The sequence below is a fragment of the Sus scrofa genome, chromosome 8 (assembly GCF_054392235.1).
Source record: "Sus scrofa isolate SSC_HxYL_T2T_F1_AM1 chromosome 8, Sscrofa_HxYL_maternal_Yorkshire_Landrace_v2.0, whole genome shotgun sequence".
Classification (NCBI taxonomy): Eukaryota; Metazoa; Chordata; class Mammalia; order Artiodactyla; family Suidae; genus Sus; species Sus scrofa.
Window position 1 is genome coordinate 38,355,480 of NC_139390.1, and position 18,656 is coordinate 38,374,135.

Consider the following 18,656-nt stretch of genomic DNA (forward strand, 5'->3'; position numbering starts at 1 on the left):
GTCATTATTGAGTCTGTGACACACTGTGTCCTCACCTGGACAGGCCGGAGAAATCCGCTTCCTCCTCTTCACATCGTTCGTCAAGTTCTTTCAAAGCTAAGGTGACGTCTTCTTCACAGACTGACCCGGGGTAGCTCTCGGGAGCTGGAGGCTCCGGCGTGTCAGTTTCCTCTAAATCAAGAATCCCTTGACACACGAGAGAATCCTGCTGTTCTTGAATAATATACGATCCCTCCTCTTCGAAGGCTGTAAGAACCTGTTCCTCCTTTAATACTGAGCTTGTATCCTGTAAAACAATTGCATTTTTTCCAGACTTTAAAAACATTGAAAAAAGAGAATTTTACCAACACACAATGAATGGCTCTTGGCCCTAATCTGCATCTGTCTTATTAGCCAGTCTTCATTTACACCGTTTAATTCTTGGAATTTTTGGAACCCTGATCATATAAAAATTGTTTTTTACAAAGTAGTTCCTCGACATTATCGAATTAAAATATATATCACCTATTACCAAATAGAAACATCAAGGAGATCTTTATGCCTTAATAGGATTTAGGTGTTTACGTAGAAATATATCCTTTGGTGAACACCCTCTCTCATCTATTTTAAATAGGTGTGGAAGGCTGTGGTGTGCAGCATCTTCATGTGGTATCTCAGTTCCCAGACCAGGGATGGAACCCCAGGCCCAGCGGTGAAAGCACTGAACCCTAACCACTAGACCAACGGGAAACTCCTTCTCATGTATATTCTAATTCTACATAAGTAGAACTTTTTAAGTTTTCTCGTATTTGAGATGTCATTTCCTTCATTACGCTAGACCCTTCTATCCAGGGAATTCTGGATAGAAGGGAGATAATTCAAAATAGTTAACCCAGGGGTCCTTTGTGGCTACCCGTGAATCAAGAGGAGGTCCCGCATTGCTGTGGCTGTGGTGGAGGCCGGCAGCTACAGCTCCACTTTGACCCCTACCCTGGGAACTTCCAAATGCTGCGGGTGCGGCCCTAAAAAGCAAAAAGCAAAAAACCAAACAAAACAAAAAGAGGAAGTCCTGACCAATGAGGAGGTTGCTGAACTGAAACAGGGAGGGCAGCCTTACAAGTACCTGTGAGCTGAACACTTGACGTAAGGTTTGCTCTCAGGTTGTAAGACCACAATGACTCATTCAGGTTTGAGTACTAACAATGCTTCATCACCGAGTCAGGATTCAGAAAACACTGGGAAATTTTAGACTGTTGTACTTCTTCTTATTGTTATTTTTTAAGTTATTTCCCCAATAGAATTTATTTTCTACTGTACAACATGGTGACCCAGTTACACATACGTGTACACATTCTATTTTTGCACATTATCATGCTCCATGTTAAGTGACTAGACATAATTCCTGGTGCTCACAGCAGGACCTCACTGTAAATCCATTCTGAAGGCAATAGTTTCTATCTATTAACCCCAAGCTCCCCAGCCACCCTGCTCCCTCCCTTTCGGCAACCACAAGTCTGTTCTCCAAGTCCATGATTTGTTGTACTTTTCAGAATGAAATGAGCTTCAGACCCATTTATCTAAAAGAATGATTGCATTCTCCTAATCCTTAGCAAATGATGATGGAAATGTGCATTTTAAAGTACACTGGTGGTGTTTCCTGCCTATCCACTGTAACATTACTGAAATAATGTTGCTGTGTGTCTGGCACAGAGTAAAAATTCAACAGATATTGGTTGAATGAAGGAACTACTGCTATTGAAAAAGAAAAATATTTCTGGGTGTATATCATGATGTTATCAGCATCAATGTGAATTTGCATGGACATCAGATTTTAATCTGTTTGAAAATAAGCACAAATGGTCTCAGAGTTTTAGGAATAAAAATCAGCTTCTTTCTGTACTTAGACTTCTTTCTGTTACTACTTCCTTGTACAGTAGTTTCTCTTAATTTTTTTTCTTTTATTAAAGCACAACTGATGGACAATATTTTTTTTTGAGAGTTGCAACGTCTATTTCAGGTTCTCTCTTGTTTTTTTTTTTTTTTTGTTTTTTTCTTTTTTGCCACACAGGCAGTATGCGGGAATTCCTGGGCCAGGGATTGAACCTACGCCGCACAGCAGCAACCAGAGCCACAGCGGTGAGAACGCAGGAGCCTCAACCTGCTAGGCCATCAGAGAACTCCCTGATGGACAATATTGTACCAATTTCTGCTGTATAGCAACTTATCTCTTTTTCACGGATTAAAAATAGAATTTTCCTTCTGAGTTATGAAAAGTAAGTGAAATCCAGAGCCCCTGACCTTAGACCAGCCTGGGTCTTAGTTTACTCATCTGTAAAATTCCTGTATAAAATAAAGGATTTTGACCAGATCCTGGCCTGGGGGCGCTGGGATAAATTAATAAGTAACCATAATTGGTGTGCAAACCAATAATGGGGTAGGCCAATGGGCAAATGATAATAATATATAGTAGAGAATGCTAAGTGTAGGGTAAATAGAAGCAAATACAGAGGACTACTGGTTCTCAAAGATGGGAAAGGGGAGTTCCTGTCGTGGCGCAGTGGTTAACAAATCCGACTAGGAACCATGAGGCCAGGGTTCGATCCCTGGCCTCGTTCAGCGGGTTAAAGATCCAGCATTGCTGTGAGCTGTGGTGTAGGTTGCAGACTTGGCTCGGATCCCGCATCGCTGTGGCTCTGGTGTAGGCCGGGAGGCTATAGCTCCGATTTGATTCCTAGCCTGGGAACCTCCATATGCCGTGGGAGCGGCCCTAGAAAAGACAAAAAAAAAAAAAAAAAAAAAACAGACAGGAAAGAGCACATCTGGTCAAGGCAATGGAGACTCATCTCTGTGAAGAAAACAGCACATCATGAGGTTTGACAAGGATGGGGGAGCAAGAGTGTTATGGACTGAATGTCCCCTCAAAATTCACATGTTGAAACCCTAACCCTAAGGCCATGGTCTTAGAGGAGGGGCCTTTGAAGGTGTTTAGGTCATGAAGGTAGAGCCTCCACGGATGGGTTTAGTGCCCTTGTAAGAAGAGGCCTGGGAGCTGGCTTGTTCTTTTTCCACCTCCTGAGAACACAGCAAGGAGAGCTAGCAGGAGGAGGGGCCCTCACCAGACAGGGATCTGGCACCTTGGACTTCCTGCCTGCAACTCTGAGACACACATTTCTATTTCTAGCTAAGAAAGACAGGGTTTCGGAGTTCCCGTCATGGCTCAGTGGTTAACGAATCCGACCAGGAACCCTGAGGTTGCAGGATCGATCCCTGGCCTTGGCTCAGTGGGTTAAGGATCCAGCACTGCCGTGAGCTATGGTGTAGGTCACAGAGGAGGCTCGGATCTGGCGTTGCCATGGCTGTGGTGTAGGCCGGAGGCGGCTACAGCTCTGATTAGACCCCTAGCCTGGGAACCTCCATATACCAGGAGTGCGGCCCTAGAAAAGACAAAAAAAAAAAAAAAAAAAAAGACAGGGTTTCAGGGGAAAGGACTCAGAAGATATGGAGGGCACAGAGACATGGCAGGAGGACACAATGTGTTCTCAGGGAACACTGGTCTGGAGTCAGTCACCCAGGGAGAGCAGCAAATTCTAAGTCTTCAGAGAATAGTACTTCATAAATAACAAAGTAACCATTCCTTAATCACGCCAATAGCTCATGTCTCCATCGGAATTTTTTCCTTAAGGATTGGGCCAAAAAAAAAAAAAAAAAAAGATTTGGCCATTAAAGGGGGAAGCGTTAATTAATTATCTGGAAAGACAGTTTGAGTAATAGTGCTCAAGGTATTTCTATGCCTAGAATGTTTATTGGTGTTAGCTTTTCCTTCTACCTCAGTTTGAACATACCGTGTTGAAATAACCCAGACTTCTCAGTTTAATGCCTTCACTTTTCATCAGTGTACACCTGTTTTGTTGTTGAATAATAATCTGAAAACAGATGTTTTACCTAAAATTATGATTTGTAGTTTATGCTGAAATTTTCTAATAACACTTAGATTTCATGACAGCACTTTTTGGCTAATGGAATGGATTCCATTGTTGTATGTGGATTGTTGAAAATCAAATTTTCTTGTACTTTACCTTATTATATAATGACATTCTCTCTCTCTCTCTCACACACACACAATCAAGGGTTCATTTCCTATAAGGAATAATTTCTGTTGTGTCTGAAATGGTATCTAAACTATTATAAATTCGAGAAGAAATCCCTCTGTGGAGGTTTCTTTGATAAACACAAGAACATAAATCCTGCCCAGAGCTCAAAAATATTTCGATATGTTATAGAGAAGGGAGGGACAAACTGAGCTCTGAAGTTTTTGTCATGATGTAGAATGCTTTAGCCTATTCTGTTTTATCTTCCTGATATTAACATAATTTAAAGGAAAAAATTCAAACATTTCTAAGGTTTTTTCCCTATAGTTCAAAAATATTTTGTCTATTAAAATTAATTGTATTCTTCATCTTAAATTGCTTTATAGCAATATATATTATACGAAACTCATATATAACTCTATATAATAGAGTTATGGTTTTATTTCAATATCTCAGTGTTTTCATACTTTTTTTTTCTTCTTTTTTGGCTTCACCCACGGCATAGGTAAGTTTCTAGGCCAGGGACTGAATCTGAGCTGTAGCTTCGGCAATGCTGGATCCTTAACCCACTGTGCCAGGCCAGAGATCAAACCCATGCCTCTGCAGCAACCTGAGTCGCTGCAGTTGAATCCTTAACCCACTGCGCCAGAGCAGGAATTCCTTCATACTTTTTTAAAGGGGCAGTTTGAGTCACTTGACACTATTCTACACATTAGGGAAAAGCAAATTAGGCCAACACATCCAATAGATATAAACTTAATTATTCTCTTGTGGATAGCCATTCTTTTACTGTCAATAATAAGAATTTTCATGTCAATGGAACTATTTCTAAATGAAATGATATGTTTTAAGAATATCTCCTTCACTCGCATTTGCCAGTGTCACAAAGTTTAAAGTGATAATGAAATGCACTGCTGTAAAAGAAAAAAAAAAAAACAACATAGTAAATTAAAGTGTTTTTCCTTTACTTAAAGTATCCTTAGGAAGTTTATAGTGCCTTAGAAGTAGGTCCATTAGGTATTGCTAGATGAATGAATGTCTCATCTGAAATACATATGAATTTCCAATTTTATCTCCAATAAATGTGAATGACTTCCAGGAGGTAGTTTACTCACTATTATTACAGCTATTTTAATAACCAAAAATAAAAGATTTCCCTGGGAGTTCTGTCATGGCTCAGTGGTTAAGAACTTGACATCGTGTCCATGAGGATGTGGGTTCGATCCCTGGCCTCGCTCAGTGGGTTGAAGATCTAGGGTTGCCGTGAGCTGTGGTGCAGGTTGCAGATGTGGCTTGGACCCAGCATTGCTGTGACTGTGGCATAGGCTGGCAGCTACAGGTCCAAGTCAACCCCTAGCCTGTGAAATTCCATATGCTACAGGTGTAGCCATAAAAAGAAGGAAAAAGAAAAAAAAAGAATTTCCCTGTTGGTTAACTAAATGAAATTAACATATACAACCATTAATCATTCTGCTTTTGTTAAAAGGTATTTCTAGCATCAGTCTGCTGTTTTCTCTTGTTTCTAATGAGACTGTCTTTTTACCCATAACATGCCATAAGCCATACCAGACACAGTAGATTAGATTATTAACTAGTAGCTAATACTCAGGTAACAAGCCTTCCAACCCTGAAAGGAATATATAATCTACTTAAGGTGCAGTTCTAAACACCGTCAGCCCCTCCTGTAAACATTTTCCTCTCTAAGCACTCGGTCAGTTCAGGCCCTTCCTCTCCTGGTAATATTCTTCTGGTTTGTTTCCTCATCTCAGCCTCCTCCAATCCTCCCTCCACACCTTAGTTGGAGGCTTTGCTAAAACAGTTGGACCGAAACCTTCCTGATGACAGATAGTAAGCTCCACGTGCCAGGTATAGGTACCAGAACCAACTTTCCCTTTGCCACAAAAAGAGCAAGATTGAAACACACAAACAAATGAAAAGCACTACTATTATCTTCTCTGTCTCCCTTAAGAGACAGTGGACAGTCTGAAGACAGGGTCACGCCTTAATCATCTTTCTAGCACCTAACGGAATGCCTAGCATCTAGTGAATCTCAATACTCTCTCTGTTGAATTGAATTCTCTAAACATCAGCCATATCAATATGAGCATTTAAAAAACTGCCCAGAAGTTCCCATTGTGGTTCAGTGGGTTAAGAACCCGACCAGTATCCATGAAGATGTGGGTTCAATGCCTGGCCCCGCTCAGTGGGTTAAGGATCCAGCGGTGCTGTGAGCTGTGGTGTAGGTTGCAGACTCAGCTCAGATCCTGTGTTGCTGTGGCTGTGGTGTAGGCCAGCAGCTGTAGCTCCAATTCAAACCCTAGCCTGGGAACTTTCATAGGCTGCAGGTGTGGCCCTAAAAAACGAGAAAAACAAAACAAAACAAAACCTGCACAAATGCCTTCATTTCAAAACACATCTGCTTACTATAAATATGTACACTGTATCATCATCATAACAGGAATGTGAGATTGCAACTTAGATAATAAGATCTAATAACTAGGTTGGTCTAGATCTAATAACTGCATTAATTTGGTTAACAGTGAAAAAATATAGTATTTTCTGAATACCAAGGCATAATAGTACATATGACAGAGCTATAGCATTAGTTTTTTGAAAAGTATCTATAATAAAAAAAATTTTTAAAAAACTAAGAAAACTAATACTTACTTATTTTTGGTCAGTCATTAGCTTGGAATCTGGCTTACTTCTCACAGGCCTTTCCAAAAAACATAATGCTAGTAGTTCCAGAGGCTTTCTAAAAGGTTTCGTTTAACCAACTGCTAACACAGCTGGCCTGAGGTTTTCATCCCAATTACAGCACCAATCACAAAAACCCAAATACAAAGCAAAAAGAGAAGAAAAAAAAAAAACCACACAAGCGGTCCTTCAAAGAAGGCACAGCACCACAGAAGATGCTCCCCATCCCCAGAGAAGCACCTGTACATTAACTAAATCACATTCTGCAGCACAAAATGCTCATTACAAACACTCAGGGTTATTTTTAACCTGTAGGTTATTCCTTTAAGCCATCTTTTTTTTTTTTTTTTTTTTTTCCTTCTCAATCATCAGATTTGACTATTGCACTCAGAGCAAGCCAACAGGTTAGAAATACTGGAAACAAATCAAATAAGTAGCATATCAGACAAAAACCCTTTCGAAAGAAACAAGCAAGGGGTGTAACGGATTGCTAAAAAGAGCCAAGATTGGCCATGCACCAGCCCCCACGGCTCCCCACCTCAGGCAGCTGGCTGTTAGCATTATCTAGAGAAGCTTCCAAACTTGGGGTTTCATCTCTGATTTGCAGCACTTCTTCTGTGGAGATGCTGCCAGTGGACTCTTGAGCCTGAAGAAGTAAATCAGGGTGCTCTGGCAGGGTGTCATCTGCAGCAGAATCATTGTTTAACTAAAAGGAGAGATGGTTCAGTAAGGAATTCCTTTATGAGTCAGTGACGGTCACAAAGGTCATAAGAAACATTTTATGTCGTAAGATGCTGGGGCCATAGTTCTAAAGAGCTTCTCTGACTTCCTAAAATGACCTTTCCCCCTCAGTTCAGTCTATGCCAGAATTGGTGCTGTGAATGCAAGCAGCTAACCCAGTGGCAGAAATGAAATAACCATTAACGTGGCTCTGTTTTTCACTTTTTTTTTTTTTTTTGCTTTTTAGGGCTGCACCCACAGCAGTTGGAGGCTCCCAGGCTAGGGGTCCAATCAGAGCTACAGCTGCTGGTCTCCACCACAGCTCATGGCAACACTGGATCCTTAACCCACTGAGTGAGGCCAGGGATTGAACCTGCATCCTTATGGATAATAGTCGGGTTCGTTAACTGCCGAGCCATGATGGAAACCCTCCCGAAGTCCTGTTTTAAAGAAGAGGGTTGGTAATGACCACAACCACACGGCGTGTTGGTGGCATGAAAGGAAATAGTACACACTGTCTAAAGCCACCTTGGCCTGGCCATTCAACAGCACCAGCACTGCCAGCACTTTACCAGCAGACCCAATGCAATTAGCTGGGCCAAACTCAAGAGAGGCAGGTCAAAAGCACTTAGGTAAAAGTAATTGCAGCTGCTGTCTGGTCTTCACTCCGATCAGACCCCTAGCCTGGGAACCTCCATATGCCATGAGTGCAGCCCTTAAAAGCAAAGAAAAAAAAAAAAATTAAGCAGTGCTGGTGTTTGCACTGATGCAGAAACCTGTGTCATTCAAGGCAGGTTGGGGGTGGGGGGTGGGGTGCTCTAAAAGCGCCCAGCCCAACCCAGCATTACCTGGAGAGAAGCAGCTAAGGAAGCAGCTAACTATCAAATGCTGGTTCTGCTATAAATAATAAAATGCTCCACTGCCACTACAAGTTTGTATTTCTGTTTCAGGGTGTGCATCCTACCCTCACGGAAATGAACATCGGAATATCGAGAAAGTCATTCCTAAGTTGGCGGTAAAGAGAAAGAGGAGACCAACTGTGTAGGAAAAGGTCATGGTACCATCTGCGTGCGTGAGAGTATCTGGCTTGCTGTGAGTGCCGCTTCTTCTTCTGAGGACTCATCCGTGTCCTCCTGGTTTGTTAGGTTCAGGCTAGGGGTGCTGCTGGAACACTGGTACTCCTGGAGCGATGGGGTGTCCCCTTTGTCAATACTGTCCAGTGAGCGCCTGCGGACTCCCCAGTTGAAATTGTCCATACTTTCACCCTGGAAAAGCAAGACATCATTTCTAAGACCTCAAATGCATGCTCATAAATATAGGAAATGTAACTACACCGGGAGAACACACACCAAGATGAAAATTACTTAATGCATCGTCATAAGCAGAGTTTCAATCAGCCCTTCAATTTCTTGAAACGTTTAAAACATCATTCAATAGTCCTAATATTTAAAGAGATCAAAATATTTTGGTTGATGACCTGCTTTAACCAAAGAACTCTCTTGGCTTTCTCTCTTGTATGACTGGGGACCAACTAGAGCTACTACCTAGGCCATTTCTAGGCTAACACACAGACACAGATGAGACCACAAGGGCGACAAATACGTCACAGATGACAACAAATAAACACTCCACAACACCAGGCTGCAACTTACCTGCAGCTCCTGGTTGGCAAAAAGGAAAACACACAGAATTAGAAAGAACGAAGACAAACATTTAAATATACACTACACTTTTGGGGGAAATTCTTTGTGATTTCTCAGACCCAAAGACTGATTCAAGCTCTGGATTAAGCTCTGTGCAGGAAGCCAACACGTGATTCAGCTTACTTTTTTATGCAAGATATATTGTGAAAAAGTCAGAGACAGACACTTAAAACAACATTTCTATGATACATTCTGGCAACACAAACTTTTAAGAAAAGCTCCGAAGTTTACATAGATTTAATACTGGATACAACTGACTTAAAATACCCACATTCAGTTGACGACATATGGGTTCACAATTATTTTAGCCTCTAGGATGGTTCTGGCTAAATCCAATGGTCATTTTTTTTTTGCTACAAAGTACTTTAAAAATCAAGATTATAGTTATCAAAACAACCTTTGCCAGCTGCAAAAGGTCAACAGGAAATATGACAAATTTCAATTCCCTGCCACTTACAGATTTATATAAATTATGTTTCTGCGATTCCAAGATGATCCTCCTTTTGTAAGGATATAATTCTTACACTCTTTCTTAAGCCCTGATGTGACGAATTACAGTGAGTTGGCTAGCAAAATATGACTGACGTGCATTTCTTTCCTCAAGAGGGATTGTCCAGAGTAAGAGGTGTTTAGATCTCTTTTTTTTCTTTAACAAAAGCAGGGAGATACTCAGTTCAAATTAAATTTAAAATAAAATAAATTTAAGATGGCAGTCGACTATGCAAAACCGATGAACAAAATCAGAGTTGCTCTGGTTGGAAAAGCTGGCTAAGAGCTCGGCTCATTGGCCCTTGGATCTTTCCATTTCTCAGGTACTCTAGAAGCCCTAATGCTCTGAAGGTCAGAGTTCTAAAGCCATCTTCCTAAAACATCATTTCAAATGTCATGCTGTAGCATCACACATAATAATGACAACAGCCCTCCATATACACTTGGTGCATGGATAAATGTGCACCGTGGGCTTTCAAGGTTGGGGGATTATTTGAGAAGTTTCACATGATGAACTTCTTTGCAGAACAGATACTGACTCACAGACTTTGAAAAACTTATGGTTTCCAAAGGAGATAGTTTGCGGGGTGGGGGGATGCGCTGGGGGTGTGGGATGGAAATACTATAAAACTGGATTGTGATGATTGTTGTACAACTATAAATGTAATAAATGCATTGAGTAATAAAAAAAATGCATTATTTAAGGGGAAAAAAAAAGTTTCATCAGCAGTTGTGTTTTGCAGCCAAGTATTTCCTGTTACCATGTTCAAAGCCAGACTATCTTTAGGTTTTAGAAAATCTCTCATTTGATTTGGCCTACTTACGAGGCAAAAATTAGCTTCACCCTCCCCAAATTACTGTGACTTGAAGCAAAGACAGAACTACAATAAACAATTTTCATTTATTCTAAGGTTCTATTCAAAAGCCACATTTATTACTAAGAACACTTTAGAGTACTAGGTGAACTTGAAGGCATTTACAGTGTTCTTAAAATTAAAAAGAAGGCAAACAAAAAGAAAGGACCTGACCATTACACAAAATGTCAAGAGCCTGTCTTTAGAGATTCTAAATTCTGAACTGAAAAAAAAAAGCAAATAACTACAGAAGAATTTATTCGTGGCTCATGCCCATGAGGTAGGGCAGGGAGTTTTTTGAATCCACCGCACTTAACTGTGCAAGTGTTTTTTAAATTGTGGGAGTGACAGCAATTTTAGAGCGTGGTGACCTGCTCTTTTTGGGATAAAAAAAAACCAAAAACTGAAATGAAAGGAATAGAAAATATCAGTGTGCAGAGCATAGAGGAAGGCTGCCTATTCTTGAAACTTTTATTTTAGAGGTCTCTCTCTCTCTCTGTATATATATAATTGGATGTGATATAAAATGCATGGGCAATGACCACAGTTAAAAAAAAAAGTTGAAAAGCCACTGCCCTATAAGATGCTGAGTGATACTAGTTCATTGGCTCCTGTGAACTAGACCCGTGGTATCTTCGGGAACATGGACCTGGAGAACTATGACACAGAGCCTGTGCTGAGCTTCAGCCAGCAAAAGGGCATCTGCGGGACTGAGGCACACAGTCAGACGGCACGGCTGCAGGGGAGGCTGAAGAAACAGGAGGACCTCCCGAAAAAGGCTTCCTGTCAACAACTAACGGGGTGACGTGGCAGAGGCCATGAACTCTCATGCCTCCACTGCACCTATTTGAGCCCAAGGAAGCGTCCCTGTGGATGAATGGCATGTGCATTATGTGAGCGCATGTAATGTCTTTGCAGAGAGACAGAGCAGCGACATGGAAGGAATCCTTGATAGCAAGGCCTTTGGGGCTCTTGAATATAGATATTTATGACAGTTGTATTTATTTACTTATTTATTGGCCGCCCATGGCTTATGGAGTTCCCGAGTCAGGAACTCTGTCTGAGCCAGAGGTACAACCTATGAGGCAGCTGCAGCAATGCTGGATCCTTTAACCCACTGTGCTGGGCTAGGGATCAAAACTGCATCCTGGCGCTGTAGAGATGCTACTGATCCCACTGCATCATAGCGGAAACTCCTTTTTTTCTTTTTTCTTTATAAAAATTGTAGAATAAATATTTTGTGATCTGTTTGATATAAACTTTTCCGGTTTAGGAGACGGTTGTTTAGCAAACTGACGTATCAGTTGCAGGAACAGGTCTTGAATAGACTAACACGACCAGGGCAATGGGCAAGCCTGTGCTCTTTGCCACAATGATTGTTCTAGAAACTGGCAAATGTCCCCACTAGGGCCAGTGAAATGTGACAAGAAGTGTGCTGAAAGCATTCAGGAAAGGGGCTGCTTCTCTTTCAGGAGAGCATTTTTGGAAGCGACCCTCGCTTCTGCTGAGCACTGCTGTGTGTGGACATAAGCTGACTTGCAGAGAAGAGCAGAGCCTGGACAACTGCAGAGAAACAGCCAGAAACCTCCCCACATCTTACCGAAGCACTCTCTAACTCTGGGCTAGCTCCGCTCTGTGAGCTAGTAAATCTACGTTTTGAGTTGGATTTTCCATCTAAGAACTATCTAAATGGACACAACTATCAATTTTCTCTAACTGAATCAACGGAAAAGAGACAGCCCTTGGTACTGGCTGAAATGAGGCATCTGAGGGAGCTGGCTTCATCCTAGACAAAGCAGCGACCACTGTCACAGGCAGACTCTCAGCCACAGGAAAGAGATCTAGAGAGCTGAAGCTGCCTTGTCAGTGAGTTTCAGGGCCACCCTCTTTAAAACTGTTTGATAAATTTTAATAGACTTTTTACTGTTCTGCTGCACATTAATGTATATAGCCTGTGCACACATGTGAGTCTAAGCATGCTCAAAGATAAAAAAAAAAAATACTTTTTTACAGCAGAAATTGACACACCACTGTAAATCAACCATACTCTGATGAAAAGAAATACTCTTGAAAAAAATCCATTTTTACTTCATATTTTTAAAGATGAAAAATTAGACGATTCTTTAATTTCAGACGTCGTCTGCTGGTGACTAACTGTGCTATTCATATTTAGATCCCAAATTCGATTTTTACCTTTGACTTTATGCTGACCTTAACAAGGAACGATCCCGAGGTTAAATCCTTCATTCGCATGATCCTTAACTATAGCGATCCTATACATACTGTAAAAAAAAAACCCAAATCCTTACCTCTGCATCTTCCAACTCAACATCTAAAAAGTCAAAATCCTTGAAAACGCCAAACTGTTGTTCACTGCTGTTATCTTCCAGAGCGACTTCTTCCTCATGAATTATGTCCTCTGTTGCAGAAATGAGGCTAGTCTGCTGGTCACCGACTTCCAAATCCTCGTTAGAAGAAAATACAACCTGACTCCCAGCCAAAGACAAAATAAACAAGACAAAAGGCCATCCATCAGCTTTGTCACTCTGAATGTGGGCCATCAGTGGCCCCAGAGCCACCCCAGGCCTCATCTGTCCATGGGCTGAGACTCTAACTGGGTCTCAAGTCTAACTGGGTGAATACTGAATTAGCAGAGTGGTCAAATGTCACCAAGACAATAGGTTTTTCATTCTTCGTTAACGCCACTAAGTTTTGGGGAAGTGAGACAAGGCAAGCAAGGAGACAATCATTTCTGTTTCTTTTCTTTTTTTTTTTTTTTTAATTTTTTTTGGTCTTTTTGCCATTTCTTGGGCCACTCCTGAGGCATATGGAGGTTCCCAGGCTAGGGGTCGAATCGGAGCTGTAGCCGCCAGCCTATGCCAGAGCCAGAGCAACGCGGGATCCGAGCCACGTCTGCAACCTACACCGCAGCTCACGGCAATGCTGGGTCTTTAACCCACTGAGCAAGGCCAGGGATCGAACCCGCAACCTCATGGTTTCTAGTCGGATTCGCTAACCACTGGGCCACAATGGGAACTCCTGTTTCTTCATGGTCTAACAGGACTGTTCAAAGCTTCACACAGCTCATCACGATTACTCACTGATGGATTCTTCGGGAGGCCAGATTCTGGACCACAGAGAGAAAGCACATTCATTAGCTTTTCCCTTGTTCTTCGCTAAACAGAAAGAAAAGTCAAACGTTAGGGTTACCGATAAAATAAGGCAAAATTCTGAAGTGATCATACGTAGAATAAAACAGATCCTTCTGTTCTATGAACTTTATGTACCTGTGACAACTGTGGCCTCTTCCAGCTCACAGGCACCAAGGCATTGGAGTTAGAACCCGAAGAAGTGGAAGAAGTGCTCCTGGTCACGGCGATCACCTTCGGCTTCCCATTTCTTCCGGCCGCGCTATGCTGATCGCCGTATTTATTCCCAATGATTGGTGTCTACACAGAAATAAAATGCCAGTGTTTGACTCAAATAATTCAATATAAACAAGTTAATGGTGTCTCTATAATGCTTTTTTTTTTTTTTTTTTGCCTTTTAGGGCCACACTCATGGCATATGGAGGTTCCCAGGCTAGGGGTCGAATCAGAGCTACAGCTGCTGGCTTACGCCACAGCCACATGGGATCCAAGTAAGTCTGCGACCTACACCACAGCTCCTTAACCCACTGAGCGAGGCCAGGGATCGAACCCACATTCCTCATGGATACCTGTCAGGCTCGTTACTGCTGAGCCGTGATGGGAACTCCCAGAATGACATTTTTTTACAACCAACTAACCAACAACAACAACAAAAAAAGCATAAGGAGAAAGATTACTTAGCATAAGGCATATGTTACCAAAAAAAAAAAAAAAATCAAAGATAATAATAATGTCTTTTTTTTTTTAACTCAAAAGTTTTCGCTTTATTGGAAACAGGTCTCTAAGGAGACTATTGGTGAGCTTATTCTTACTTAATTTTTTATTTTTATTTTCTTTTTATGGCTGAACCCATGACATACAAAAAGTTCCCAGGCTTGGGGTTGAACTGGAGCTGCAGCTGCAGGCCTAAGCCACAGCCACAGCAACACCAGATCAAGCTGTATCTGTGGCCTGTGCCAAAGTTTGCAGCAATGCTGGATCCATAACTCGCTGAGCGAGGCCAGGGATCAAACCTGCGTCCTCACACTGAGTTGGGTTCTTACTCCTCTGGGCCACCACGGGAACTCACTTATTCCTACTTTAAATATAGATCTGCTTTCTTTAAAAACCACCATCTTCACCTTTCCCCCCATGGCTATACAATATGTCCTCTTGAAAGCTCAGAAAATATAAAAATGATTTAAAAAATCACCTGTCATCTCTCCACTCAGATTTAATGTCTCTTAACATTTTGGTATTTTCAATAAAGTCCTGTAAATATTCCAGCTAAGTTAACAACTTCAAAGAGAAAGATATCTATACAGTGTCTTACTGCAAACCTGATGTGTAATATTTCCAAAAGGTATTTTGGCAACATACCATGATCTAAAACTTGTGTGTATGTATTTGGTGTTGTGAAGTGTCTTGAATTTGAATATAGGATTTAAGCCCATGTGCATGTCATACAAGGTCCCTTATGATCTGGTTCCTGCTTATCTCCCCAACTTCACAGCTTCCACCACTCCCTCCTCAACTTCACACTACATACAGCAAAGCTGAACTTGTACTCTAGGCAAATGGTGCCTTTGTGGGCCTATATGTTGTCACCTCCTCTGCATGGAATATACACCAAGCAAACCCCTAATCACTTTGAACACTGCCTCCAGACTTCCAAGGAGGCCTATTATAATACCGCCTGTGATTTGTTTATGTGCCTGCCTCTCCCTGCTCTGCAGGAATCCTTGGACCGTGTGGGATTCATCTCTGTTTCTCTAGGATATCTCCAGTGCCTACACATAGCCGGTAACTAGGGATTTTTGATGAAACAAATAGAAATTAAGTATTTGATATCTATCAAATGTTCTGGGGATGCATATCACGGCTTCAAACAAAATAACAGTTACATCATCAGTTTCTGATTTGGAAGAATAGCAAACCCCAGTTTCTCTGTCATATTCCCATGCTATGTACTCCATGTTAGAAATTCTCAGGTGATATTAACTAAAACATTGGCAGGAAACATACTTTCTATCTAAAAAGAACAAACAACAACAACCAAAAAACTGAGTTCTCTTATGGTGTATCAGCAGGTTAAGGATCTGGCCTCACTGCAGTGGTGCAGGTCTCTGCTGTGGCTTGGGTTCAATCCCTGGCCCGAGAATTTCCATACGCTGTGGGCACAGCAAAAGGAAACAAACTATGACAAACAATACATGGGATTTGTATTAATATGTGACATAGGGCTCAGGTTTCCTCTGGGGCTGGCAGGCCCTGCCTCGGTCTAGCCTTAAAACATCAGGCTTCTCAAGTCTAGGTTTATTTTAGCCTTGTTTTTCCCTCCCACAATTTCAACCACCCACCTATATGACACTGAAAACGCTTAAAATTTTTTCTTCCACTCAAGTTTCCCTTTACTTTCTTCAGCTAATTAGAACCGCTGTCAGTATGTCCCCAGGTCACTTCAGAGCCAATATATCCAAGACTGAACTCATCACACCCTCCTTCCCACTAAGATCTGTGCTCCCTGCATTTCCACTCCCTTTGAAAGGCATCAACTTTCACCAAGTTGTCAAAGCAACTGCCCTTGTCTCTTCCTCACTCAGTACCTCCTCTCCTTTCCATCAAACCCCATCAATTACTTCCTCGGACCTTCTAAAAACCATCCCTTCCCTCCTTGCTTCCTCTGTAATTGCCTAGGGATGGTTATTCTAACAGATTCCTTACTGATCCACTTCCTCCCCAGTTCCCCTGGTCTGTTTTCTGTCCGGTTGCCAGAGTGACCTTCCTAAAATGCAAATCCTGATATTTTCTATTCAAGCTGAAAATCCCTCTAAGAGCTGCTACTGCATCAAGATAAAACCATCCGGTTCCTCTGTCAGACAAGATCCCCATGAGCTTGCTGCTCCTATGGCTTCTGATTCTTCTCTCATCACACTCCACCTTTATCCTCTGTACTCCATGCTCAAGGCATGCCATTCTAATTGGAAGTTTCCACGGCACCGTGCTTTCTCATGCTTGCAAGCCTTCATTCACAGGCTGCCTTTTCTTAGGTTAATCTTCCCTCCCTAAACTTCCATACCTACCTGTCTAGGGTTACTAACTTCTCAACGTTCAGCTCAGAACAGGTTAGGTACACTTGCTATATACACCTATAGGGCTTTAAACTTACTTCCAACCAAAGCACTTGTCACAATGTGTTTTTTGGTTGTTGCTTTGTTTTGGCCACCCTGTGGCACATGGAATTCCTGGCTAGGGGTCAGATCCAAGTTGCAGTCCATGATTTAAGCTGCAGCTGTGGCAATGCCGGATCCTGAACCCACTGTACAGAGCAGGGGATCGAACCTGCGACCTAGCGCTCTCAAGATGTTGCTGATCCCGTTGCGCCACAGAGAGGGAACTTCACCTGTCACAGTGTTTATCTGCACTTCTCTCCAAGATCTCCAAGAAGCTGTAGGTGTCCCGAGAGTGGGCTTTCTCCCTACTCCCACCCGGTTTTGATAGCACAGTGTCTACTGTGGAGTATGAGCTCAATCAATGCTTGTTGAAGGACAGGAAGAATAAATGAACAAATGAAGATTTCTCATAGAGCATTTTTATCAATTCCTGAGCATCTTACCTCTGATATATCAAAATGAAAATCTAAGGTCTTCCCAGGCAGCTCCTTAGAGACATTATTAAAAATTTTCGTGAAGGATATTTCAGGAGAACCTATATCTCCTCCATAGGTCTTGGGGATATCATTGGGCACGACAAGGCTTGCCGAGCGAGACACCACCAGTTTTAAGATGTTAAGGGCTTCCTTCCAATAAGGACTCTGGTTTCAAAAAATAATAAAACACGCACAAGTCACAAATACACATTGAACTAGAACTTAGTGTGCACTGTAGACAGTGAAAATATTATTTCTACAAAAACTCTTGTAAGATTTTCATTTATACTTTGAGGTCCTTAATGGAGGGTCTGAGTTTCAAAAGCAAAGAAAGTTACTATTTGTACCGTTAGATTTATGAGCCATCATACACATAATAAATAATACCACCAACTCAGAATATTTCGCATTTTCCCCAATAAGTGCTTTATAAATATTATTTTTTTTTCATCAATAAAATGTATTTTTATTATGCCACTATCTCTGGTGGATTTTTTTCCTCTGCTTTTACTTCAAAGAATACAAAATTAGCATAGTCATCATTTCAAGGAATGGGATAAGGTAGATGTTCAAAGTGAGGATTTTTCCTCCAAAGAATAATCCTCAGTAAGAAAAATATTTTTTCTTTTTTTAAAAATGATTTTTATTTTTTCCACTCTAATTAGTTTACTGTGTTCTGTCAATTTTCTACTGTACGGCAAAGTGACCCGGTCACACACACGTATATATGTTTTTTTTCTCACATTATCCTCCATCATGCTCCATCACAAGTGACTAGATATAGTTCCCGTTAAATATTATTAATTGAGGAAGCCTAACACAGTAATCTGGCAGTAGGGGTAATAAACAAAGGGGCTGGATATATGTGAACTTTCTAGATGAATAAAGTATACAGCTTTAGATATTTTAAGTCTTAGAGATAAACAATTTTAATGCATTCTTTAATAGGTATAAAAATATTCACACACTAAAAAATTTAGATTTTTCTTGATGACCTGAACCCCAAATAACAAGCGTGAATACTGTGCTAAAACAGTGCTCTCAGTAATTACTGAGTTGTATAGAATGAGCTTTTCCCCTATACCTGGTGGCTATGTTTTTGAGTTATTTTTTTACTCTTTAGTTTTGTTTTTTGTTTTTTTTGTCTTTTGTCCCTTTAGGGCCACACCCGCGGCATTTGGAGGTTCCCAGGCTAAGGCTCTAATTGGAGCTGTCGCTGCCGGCCTACACCACAGCCACAGCCATGCCAGATCCGAACCGCATCTACGACCTACATCACAGCTCATAGCAACGCCGGATCCTTAACCCACTGAGCGAGGCCAGGGATCGAACCTGCAACCTCATGGATC

General features: G+C 41.5%; 1 protein-coding gene across 28 annotated transcripts in view; it reads right to left on the minus strand.

Moving 5' to 3' along the window:
* The window catches only part of FRYL (FRY like transcription coactivator), a 351,368-nt gene that overhangs the window by 30,110 nt on the left and 302,602 nt on the right, over positions 1-18,656 (minus strand). For 25 of the 28 annotated variants that reach the window (XM_084971998.1, XM_084971995.1, XM_084971990.1 and 22 more), the window contains 7 exons: positions 17,275-17,472; positions 13,818-13,979; positions 13,632-13,706; positions 12,840-13,016; positions 8,546-8,749; positions 7,303-7,470; positions 36-286 (listed from right to left, as the gene is read on the minus strand). In XM_084971998.1, the coding sequence (XP_084828124.1) occupies positions 36-286; positions 7,303-7,470; positions 8,546-8,749; positions 12,840-13,016; positions 13,632-13,706; positions 13,818-13,979; positions 17,275-17,472 (1,235 nt within the window). Of the gene's footprint in view, positions 1-35; positions 287-6,734; positions 7,471-8,545; positions 8,750-12,839; positions 13,017-13,631; positions 13,707-13,817; positions 13,980-17,274; positions 17,473-18,656 lie in introns of all 28 variants that reach the window. The other 3 variants (XR_014812414.1, XR_014812413.1, XR_014812412.1) reach the window with 1 other exon arrangement.